Raw genomic sequence first — 11,581 nt, forward strand, 5'->3', positions numbered from 1 at the left:
TTGATTTCAAATCATTTAAACATCTATTACTATATATATTGGTAGTTAATATTTACATATATCTTAAATAATTTGTATATATTAAAATAAATTTGATGTGTTTAACTATCAAATATTTTTTTAAATTCTTTAAAATTGTATAGACTATCTAATATATATATATATATATATATATATATATATATATATATATATATATCGTTGGTACGTACGTACACAATACACTACATCACACGCATACACAATTGTAGACGCAGAGATGGGACCATTTTCTTTGTTGGTCTTAAAATTTGAGCCTTTTCATTGACGACAGGATCCGACTCTACCGCTTAACACCTTCAATCTTCATTTTTATTTTTTATTTATTTATTTCCCTTTCTTCATCAATAATATCTTCTTATATTCCTTCATCACTTTTTTCTTATCTATATAATTCTCTCTTCTTTTTCTCTCTCAATTTTCCACTAACCTCAAACAGTAACCACACACATCTCATGGAAATGGAAAACCATAACCATCATCATCATGAACAGCACCAGCACTACGGTAGTAATACTATAACTGATCTCACACAGCTCATTAGCATTGGACAAAGGTCAACAACAACTAACCACTTCCCCACGGCGGAGCTATTCCCCTCCGGCAACCACCCAAATCTGGCAGTAACGGCGACACAACAACAATACGAGATGATGATGTTTGGTCGTCAGGTAGCCGATATAATGCCTCGGAGTCTTCATGACTTTGTTTCAAGAGATTCTCCTGCTGTTGCTGCTACTGCTACTGCTACTACCACTACAACGAGCGCTTCAACTCCTTCTCTTAGCGGTAACTTAGAGGCGGAAACTACTGGTTGCATTGGTGGAGGAGGTGGAAACATCGTTGATGCTTCCACCGGTAGATGGCCGAGACAAGAGACTCTTACTCTTCTTGAAATCAGATCTCGTCTTGATCCACAATTCAAAGAAGCTACTCAAAAGGGTCCTCTTTGGGATCAACTTTCTAGGTAGGTTTGCCATTTTCTTCTTCACTCTTTCTCCTTCAAATTCAGTATATGTTGTTGTTTGTAACTATTTGTTGTTGTTGTTGTTTCTCACTCTCTACTCAATTTTACAGTATTGATGATGATGATGGTGTAGTTAGAAAATGTTTAAGTTCACATTCCAAGATTAGTACTTTTTTCCTTTTTGAAATATTGTACCCTCTTTTAAGTGCAAGTTTTTTTTTCTCTTTTATTACTTAATTAGTTTTAACTTATTTTAAAAAATTCATTCAACTTTCTGATTCTTTTGTATTTATAATTCTATCTTTACATGGAATAACAGCAAGCAATCAATCACTGGCTCCTCCTTCAAAAACTCATTCCAATTGACAATTTGAATGACAATGCATGAATATAATAGCACTTTTCTTAGCCAAAGCTCATTGTATCATGTGGTTTAGTTGTTTGGGAATATTCATAACTCCACCTAGGGTTCAATTTTTCCTTGGGTGAACAATCTGTCTTCTGCGTGCAACTGCAGAGATCAATCTCTTGAGATAGCCGAGATCCATTTAAGAGGTTGATTTCTCTCAAAAATATGTTGTTCCGTATATATCGGCCATTGATCGAAATCAAGACCAATTCGTTAAGCAACCCAAATAACAACCATTTCTATCACAGACCATAATTGTACTGGCTAGGGTTAACATGTTATGTGCTTTTGCTGTTTTTCTTCCATACTGATTTTACATTGTTTGTGTTTGTGTTGTTGTATTAAGGATAATGTGTGAAGAGCATGGTTATCAAAGGAGTGGAAAAAAATGCAGGGAGAAGTTTGAAAATCTATACAAATACTACAAGAAAACAAAAGAAGGAAAAGCAGGAAGACAAGATGGAAAACACTACAGATTCTTTCGTCAACTCGAAGCCTTATATGGCGAAAACAACAATAACCCTTCTTCATCTTCACTCCCACAAAACAATTTCGGAACCAACAACAATCAAGAAATGTTTCATTCTCACAACAAATATTGCGATAGTCTCAGCCTCACAAACTCCACCGAATTCGACACGTCTTCGTCTGACAACAACGACGACAACGATCATAGCATCGAGGGACTCAAGGAGAACGAGGGCTCCATGGATAAGCGAAAAAAGAGGATGAGCGGAAGAAGCTTCTGGAAGGTAAAGATAAAAGACTTCATCGACTCACAGGTGAAGAAGTTGGTAGAGAAGCAAGAGGAATGGTTGGAGAAACTCACGAAAACACTTGAACAAAAGGAAAAGGAGAGAGTTTTGAGAGAAGAAGAATGGAGGAAACAAGAGAAAGAGAGGTTGGAAAAAGAGCATAATTTTTGGGCTAAAGAAAGAGCATGGATTGAAGCTAGAGATGCCGCTTTAATGGAAGCTTTGCAGAAACTAAAAGGAAACGATGAAACAATAACAAAGACGCAATCCTCTTCTCATGATGGAAACAAGAAGAGAAAGGAAAATACAAGAGGATGTTTCTACTTTGATAATAACAACAATGTTGAAAGATCTTGTTTATATAACAACAATGGAGTTGGAGTTGGAGTAGGAGTAGGAGTTTCCTATTGTGATGATCAAAGGGAAGTACAAACAAACGACGGTTCGAATTCTAACAACGTTGTTGTTGCAGCTGAAAGTTGTTTTCCATTTTTGATGGGTGAGGGTGGAAATTTGTGGGATAATTACAGGGTTAATAAACCTAATCAAAACCAGTGATTAGTGCTTTTTTTTATGTTGAAAACTGAAAAGTTAGTTTTGTAAGAATCTAAATTCAAACTCTTGTTGAAATAGTTGTTGACTGAGTTTTCTTCTCCAAAACATCAGAGGTTAAAACAAAAACAAAAAAACTGTGTTCAGATTTATTCGACACTGATACAGGTGAGTGTTTCTTTGTCATGTTTGTCTCCTTACTCTCCTCATGCATGTATTATTCTTTTCTTAAATTTTTGGATATTTAAATTAGTAATTGATGGACACTCATTATTTGTAACTATCTATTGAATATCAGTTCCTTTTCATGGTGGTTGGTGGTAGAGTTACGGTGGTGTAATGGTAGTTGGCGGTGGAGTTCCAAAGTTCGGCAGCCAATAACCACCACTGTAATTTTTAAATTATTAATAAATATTATTTTTGTAAATAAAGTTATTTTTTGAATTATGAAAAATATATTTTAAATAGGAAATATATTTTATTTATTTATTTATTTATTTAAACAATTTTCAGTAGTGTAGAATGGTTCCAGATGGCCATGAAACATTAACCTATTTAAATAGTTTGGGCCTGAGTTCTGTTATTGAAAAACAAATTATATTACTCTTTATTTATCATTGATAATTTTTTTTATGATGTATAGATTTTAAAATTTAAATAATCTACATGTCGCAAAATAAATAGAATGTTCTATTACTAATGTTTTAAGTGTATTAGAATAAAATTATAATCCTATTTTTTTATCATAAATAAAAATTCACTTTTTATATATTAAATAATTAATATAATTGAAGTATATAAATGTAAATTAGATATTCTATTATTAAATAATTTCAAAAAGTAAATTTTTAATTTTTAATTATAATAAAATAAAATAATAGAGGAATAATCAAATAAATCTTTAATTTTTAGATCTCAAATACCTAGTTATGAATCTATAAAAGATTTGTTGAGTGGAACTTACGCAATTAATCAATCATCTCTCAGTTTTATGTGAGATAGAGTTTTTAGGCCGATAAAGTGGCTTGGACCTCTGCTTGAGTAGATTTTCAAAGTGTTTGAATTGTTGCATGGTCTAGGTTAAGGAAAATAGATATCTTTAGGTTTGGCCTCAATCCAACATTCCTTGATCTAAGCGAGTTAGAAAATAAGTAATAAAATAATTTTATTGAAAAAAATGACGATTAATCATTGAATGACTATTATGATTATTCTCATAAAAAGTGTTTTATTTCTTTGACTTATTCGAAGCGGAATTCACTCAAGTGGCTAGACATGTAAGGATGCATTGAATTAGTAGTTTTTCTCCTTTTGTTTTATATAGGCATCGAGTCTACCTTTCTCTAGTTTGCTCTCTCTAAAGATTTGTTCTATGATAGATTAAATGTTTCCTGTTTTTTTTTTGTTTAGTTATTTTTTCTTTTCGTTTTTTATTTATTTGACTTTCGAGCGTTAGCGAGATTTCTCATTCTTGCGTATTTCTTATCCTCTTTATTCTTTTTGTTTTATGTCATAACTCTTGATTATATCCACTATTTAATATATAATTTTAAATAAATAAAATAAAATAATATCAAAGTGTAAAGGTTTACTAGACTATAATTATCACATCATTTAAAATATTTGATTTAAATAATAAATAACTTTAAAAGATAGTAGGTTATAGGTTGATAATATAAAATTTTATTCATCAAACTTGTGTTGTATTTTTTTTAATATCTTAGAGATACAAAGTTTCTATATAGTTTCTAAAAAAATGTTGACTTGGAAGTAGACTCATCATACACTGTGGCATTGTTAGGAGATTCAACTTCTGTAAACAAAATGTGAGCCTTAAAATCTAACGAGTGTTTGGAACCCAACAAAATTCTATTCACTTGTTACTTGAGGAATAGTTTATTAATTAATGTAATTTAATTACAACAATAAATACAAAGTACACATAAGAAGAAAAACACTTCTCAAGAGCATAGTTTCTATGTTTCTGCCTGACCCGAAATGAGTCATGATATCAACCGTAAGCCCTTAACTGGCCCTATTGCTGTAGCTTCACCCAAAGGGGTTGCCGGTTGTAACTGAAGTTTTCTGTTTTCAACGCCATGAACTTTCAGTTAAGATATCGAAATATATATTCTCTCTTCTTTTAGAATATTTTCCACTGTTGTGCTTGATAAGTCACTATAAAATGACAACACTATTTGTTGGGTTTTGTACTCAAAGGAACATTAAATGCTACCACCAAAGTAAAATTGTTGCAGTACACCGATTCTCTGTCAACACCGTTCCTTGCTTTTCTTATATTGAATTCAAAGTTAATGGACTCAAGTACTAAATTGTTCTCTCATCTACTAAGCTATCTCAAATAACCTCCAGAAAATTTGAAGTTTTAACTAATTAAAACTCTAAATCTGTAAAATGTTACTTAAATGAGTTCTTTCTATAATATTTAGGCATTGTTCGAATTGATGAAATGAGATTAAATTGGATGATATTCTATTATTTAGATTAGTTAAAATCATCAATAATAATTAAAAAAATTAATTTCTCTAATTATTCAGATTTGTAAACCTGTTATTTACTCATTATATATTCAAAATTCAATAGTTTGATTAGTGGAGAATCAGTAGGAGATTTGTTACTTTGATTCAACCAAATTAGGTTTATTACATTTGTAGGTTTATTACATTTGTATATATACACGGCCGGAAATTAATAGTAATTATCATTTTCATTCACGTTTTATCTCTCTATATGGTATCGGTTGGAAATGATCCAGGTCTATCCTTTTAATTCAGAACACTGTCACTCATTCTTGCTACTAACCTCGCCTCCCATGGCCACCGACAACTCCTACTACATCACCGATTCTTATGAGTTATCCAAACCATTTGCATGCATCACTCTTAGTAATGTCACTAAGCTTCTTCTCACCAATTATCTTAATTGGCAATTCCAAGTTTGAAGTTTTTCTTGATGGCTTTGATCTTCTCAATTAGTCAGATGGATCTTTCCCCGTGCTGTCGACAATGATCTCCACCATTGCAACACCTCCAATGGCGACAACAAATCCTACTTATCAAACATGGCGTCGATAGGATCGCCTCATCTATGGGGCCATCCTCACCACTCTCTCCAACGAAGTGTCCTCTCTGATGTCTCAGACAAAGACCTCGCATGATCTTTGGACTCTCCTCAAGAACGCATATGCCAAGGCATCTTGCAGCCATCTTAAGAACTCAAAGAGCATCTCTGAATGGCTTTCAAAGGTACCAAATCCATCACAACCTATATGCACTCTCTGAAGCAAACAACATACCTTCTTGCTTCACTCAGATCTTGATGACAGTCAGTTATTGCATAAATTTAATCGAAAAATCAGATCAAAACAAGTGAAAGATGAGTCAAAATGAAGAAGAAAGACCAAAGAATGAGGAAAAAATAGTTAAGTGTGAAAATTGTAGACTTAGTGAAATTTTGGATGAAAAAGGGAGAAAAAAATGAAGCTTCAGAAATAATCACATGCACCATCGCGCATCATCGCGTGCATGATAGGGCAATAAAAGCTGCATCACATGATGCAAGTCATCACGCGTGTGATGGTCCATTTTTCTGGGCTTTTCTGACGCGTTATGGTCCATTCTGAAACAAATAAAAGGGGATTTTCAGCACTTTCACATGGGTGTATGATTTTGAGAGAGCAAAGCACGGTTTGGAGAGCACTAAGGATAATTTTTAGGGTATTTGAAGTCATTGGGGCCATTACTTCAAGAGAATTCATATGTTATTTTCATCTATCAATTGTAGTATTGTTATTTGAATTATGAGTAGTTAAGCTCCTTTAGGTTAACTTGTGTTATGATGAACCTATTTCAGTATTTTTGGATTCTATGTTGATTTGACTTTGTATAAACCTTTTGATCTATAATGTCATTCAATTTCTTATTGTTTTTAATACTTTTTATGTGAGATACTCTTTTAATCTGATCTTGGACACATATGGAATACTAATCATTAGTCTATGTGTTGGACCTAGGGAAATTGTTGTACTTAAGCTGATTGAATAGGAATAGGAGACCCCGAGTAGTGGCATAAAGAATTAATGTTTTATACATCGCCTAACCCTGCTTATGGTGGCGGACTAGGGATAGAAAGCTCCGAGTAGTGGTTAGTGAGTTATTTCGTGAGGGATCAACTATAACGGTTTTGTTAATTCGTCGTGGGGTTATAGTGAGAAGATCGTTCATACAAGGCATCAAACATCAATAATAGAGGAATAGGGGATTCTAAAACATAACATGTCCGCTTTCGTGATTCTGTTTAATCGCTTATTTACTTTTCGCACTAAAACTCGAAACCACCTCCCCTATTTTTACTAGTTTACATATATTGCACTCATTTTATCTTGCTTGAAGGCAGACCCTATGGATTCGATCTTTTTATTATTGCGACATTATTAGTACACTTTTCGAGAAGTCATCAGATCTTCTGTCTCGGTTGAAGACATGACTGATCATGTTTTGCGCGGTCTCGACGATGACTACATAACATTCATTGTTTGAGTAAATGCAAGGGATACTCCAATTACCTTTGATTATCTCCTCGAGAAACTCGTCATCTAGGAACTCTCCATTTTTGCTGCTCAGAGACAAACTCATGCTCCGGCTACAACCTTGAATGCTCTGAGACAAATAATTTTTTCGAATGTATGCATTTCTCCTATTTAATCTATTGATCGTCTTTGTTACTATTGCATGTTTGTTGATCATTTTACTCGTTATATCTGGCTATATCCAATAAAACTCAAATCTAATGTGCAAAATATATTTCCCAAATTTAAATTGCTAGTTGAAAATTTCTATCAACACAAAATCAAAATCCTATACACAGAGAATGGTGGTGAATATATTGGACTTCATCCTTTTTTAAGCACTCATGGTATAAGTCATCATACACCTGAACACAATGGAATCTCTAAATGCTAGAATTGTCACATCACCGAAACTGTTCTTTCTATTCTTCACCACGCCGGCTTTCCCCTCACCTATTGGCCTCAGTCCATGACTACTACAACCTTCCTCATAAATTGTCTCCCAACTTAATTCTTAGGTACAAATCACCTTATTCCAAATTGCTTCACATTAGCCTAGATTATCATAAATGAAAATGTTTTGGATGCTTTTGTTTTACCTGGATTAAACAATATGCTAACCATAAACTTGCGCTAAAGTTTTCTATGTGTATTTTTGTAGGTTATTCGGATGACCAACACACGTATTTGTGTATCGATCCCACAACAAGAAGGATTTATACTTCTCGCCATGTGAAGTTCGTCGAATCTGAATTCCCATTTAGCTCTCTGGTAGCTCAATCCAATTCACATGCAGAACAACAAACAAGCCCACTTCAACTCTCTATTTTAGCTCCCCTAGCTCAAACCACTAATAGTACCACTCTAAACCCACCAAAAAATTTATCCGTTGCACATCCCCCTCCATTTGTCACCTACTTAATAGACTTGGCTCAATCATCAACCTCAAATGAACCCATCAATAACATTCAATCTCCCCCTCCACACTCCCAACCCTCCCCGAATTCCTGCTTAATCGCCCCAATCCACCATTAACCCAAACCCGTGACAGTAAACCAATGATGTGATCATTACCCAGTCTTAAAACAACATCGTCAAACCTATCAAAAAGCTCAATTTTCATAGCCGACCAACCTCTCCCATCGAACCTAACACCATCACCCAGGCTCTTCATGACCCTGATTGACGCTCGGCCATGAAAGCCGAATTTGATGCCTTACACTGCAACAACACTTGGGATCTTGTAATTGGTCCTCTACTCAAAATTTGGTTGGTTGTAATGGATTTTTAGAATCAAACGGAATCCGGATGGATCAATTGATCATTACAAGGCTCGGTTAGTTGCCAAAGGGTTTCACCAATGCCCTAGTTGCGATTATATGGAAACATTCATCCCCATTGTTAAGTCGACGACCATTCGAATTGTCCTAGCACTCGTAATTCGCCAAGGGTGGTCCGTCCGTCAGCTTTATGTCAATAATGTGTTTCTTCAAGGGACTCTCAATGAGGAAGTCTTCATGGTACAACCACTTGGATTTGTCAACAAATACTTCCCTGATCATGTTTTCATCTCAAAAAGGCACTTTATGGGTTATAGTAGGCACCCTGCACTTTGTATACGAAACTTCGAGTATTTTTGCTCTCCATTTGCTTTGTCAATTAAACTGCAGATGCATCTTTATTCAACCACCAAAAATCGGGCGTTACATTGTACTTATTAGTATATGTTGATGATATGATTGTCATTGGGAGTTCTTCTACAGATTTGTCCAGCCTCATTGCCACACTTGTTGTTTATTTCTCATTGAATGATCTTGGATGCCTCAATTATTTCTTGGGTGTTGAAGTAATTCCTTCCGCTGCGGGTATGTTTCTTTCACAAAGGAAAATATCACTGACCTGCTACATAAATCAGGCATGGCAGACGTGAAACCAACATCCACTCTGTTTTCTGCAACTACTCAATTACTCAAGGATTATGGTGATCTCATTCCTTCCCCAACTGAGTATCGAGCGCTAGTTGGATGTCTTTAATACTTGAGTTTTACACACCCAGACATGGCCTTCAGCACCAACAAACTTGCACAGATCATGCAGAACCCAAGAATGGTTCATTGGTATGCACTCATTAGATTGTTCCGCTATCTAGCAGGCTCTTGTGACAAAGGAGTCTTTATCTCGACAACTGCCCCACTAAATTCTCATGCATACTTGGATACGGACTAAGCATGTGACAAGGATGATAATGTTTCAACTACTAGTTACTTGTTGTATCCTGGCAGCACTCCCATCTATTGGAGCTCCCGCAAACAACATTTTGTTGCTCGATCATCCACAAAAGCAGAGTATAAAGCCTTTGGTGACATGGCTAGTGAAGTACTATAGGTGCTTTCCTTATTCACAAAACTTAGTCATACTTCAACAATTAATTCGATTATATATTATGACAATCTTGGTGCCAAACATCTAAGTGCTAATCATGTCTTCTACTCTTGAATGAAACATATAGCCTTAGCCTATCACTTTGTCCACGAAAATGTTCAACATGAAAAATTTTGTGTATCCTTTGTTTCTACTGATGATCAACTTGATGATATTTTAACAAAGCTTATGCTTCTCCCTCGGTTCGAGTTCTTACTATCCAAGTTGCATTTCTCTTCCAAATTATCCAACTTGCATGAGGATATCAATAATAATTAGAATTTTAAATTCCTTTAATTATTCAGACTTGTAAATATGTTATTTATTCATTATATAGTCAAAATTCAATATCTTGATCAGTGGATAATCAATAGGTGATTTATTACCTTTATTCACTCCAAATTAGGTTTATTACACTTGTATATATACACTGTTGTAAACTAATAGTAATCATCATTTTCATTCACATTTTAAATCTATAAAAATAGCATGGGGGATCAATTAAAATTGCATGGAACTGGGTAAAAAAGAGTGTAATGGATAAAATAAGAGATAACTGTTGGGAAAAAAAGAAAGTCTAAGGAAAAAAGAATAACACAATAACAACATAAGAGATTAACGTGGAAACTCCAATACCAGAAAAAGAATCATGATTGTTGTCGAATGATAACTAGATAATAATTTTATGTGAAAATTGTTACAACACATGATTTACCCTCAATCATCCCTAGTACACCCACACCCTTGAATCATATATATAACCTTAGACTCCATCTTCCTTCACAAAATTAAACGATGCAGAATTTCGAAGAACTTGAAACTTATATATTGTCTTGGACTCTCTCTTCCTTCACAAAACTAAGCAACATGGGACTTCTTCAATGTGTATATTTTCAACCAACATCAACAATCTCTACCTTGATTGAAAATAATACATTAACTTATATTGTCTTCACCGACAATCATACTTCATCATAAAGAGTATAGTCACTTGAAGTTACATCACTCGAAGGATTTTCACATTGTCTTCATCGATAATTATAGTTTTAAAAACTATCATGTTCCACCCAAAAAAGTGTATACTTCACTTGAAGTTAAACCACTTCAAGAATTTCTCTTGTCGAAATTCATGCTGAAAATTTATGGTTCAACTTTCATGTTGGCAGGAAGCTCTTCAACCACCGACAAAATCTCATAGTACACCTTGCATCAATATTAATCAATGCTCATGTACTAACTGTGAACCAACATCTTATACAGTCCTGTTATATAAACAAATCTTTGACTTGAATTTTTCACAGGTCAAAAACAACTTTTGCATCCATTTTTTCTAGCCCAAACCACACACTAGAATTTGTGAATGTAGCTCAACAACTCTTTCACACCACCGCCATTCTTTTCTGATGTAGAAGATAAGACAAACCTGCAACCACAAAGCATGCTAAGAACTCATATCCCTGGATCAACCCAAAAAGTCTGATACTAGTTGTTGGGAAAAAACAATCATAGAGAAAAAAGAATAACACAATCACAACACAAGAGGTTAACGTGGAAACTCCAAAACCGGATAAAAAACCAGGAATATGGTCAAATGACAACCAGATAATAATACTATGTGAAAATTGTTACAACACCAGATTTACTCTCAACCATCCCAGTACACACACACACACTCCAAAATAAATATTTAATTGCATCTCACAACACTCTAACACAAGAGTAAGAGAATAAAAAAAGTCAAATACAGGCTTAAAGTACTTTTGATAGGTGCGTCTGTAACGAAAAAATTGAATCCTATATATAGCATTGGACTCTCTATTCCTTCACAAAACTAAGCGATGTGTAACTTC

At 34.3% G+C, this 11,581-nt stretch overlaps 1 protein-coding gene across 1 annotated transcript; it reads left to right on the forward strand.

Annotated features, from left to right (window-relative positions):
- The first annotated feature begins 284 nt into the window (after positions 1-284).
- Positions 285-2,908, forward strand: LOC127125684 (trihelix transcription factor PTL). Its single transcript, XM_051054480.1, has 2 exons — positions 285-1,006; positions 1,762-2,908. The coding sequence occupies exons 1-2, from the start codon at positions 495-497 to the stop codon at positions 2,726-2,728; spliced, it is 1,479 nt and encodes a 492-aa protein (XP_050910437.1). The 5' UTR covers positions 285-494; the 3' UTR covers positions 2,729-2,908.
- The last annotated feature ends 8,673 nt before the right edge of the window (positions 2,909-11,581 follow it).

Source organism: Lathyrus oleraceus, chromosome 3 (assembly GCF_024323335.1).
Source record: "Lathyrus oleraceus cultivar Zhongwan6 chromosome 3, CAAS_Psat_ZW6_1.0, whole genome shotgun sequence".
NCBI classification, from domain to species: domain Eukaryota; kingdom Viridiplantae; phylum Streptophyta; class Magnoliopsida; order Fabales; family Fabaceae; genus Lathyrus; species Lathyrus oleraceus.

What these genes read in the sequence shown, in the direction of transcription:
- LOC127125684 (XM_051054480.1), top strand. Translation starts at nt 495, where the DNA reads ATGGAAATGGAAAACCATAACCATCATCATCATGAACAGCACCAGCAC. An exon ending in CTTTGGGATCAACTTTCTAG is followed by an intron (nt 1,007 to 1,761) that starts GTAGGTTTGCCA and finishes TGTTGTATTAAG; the next exon opens with GATAATGTGTGAAGAGCATG.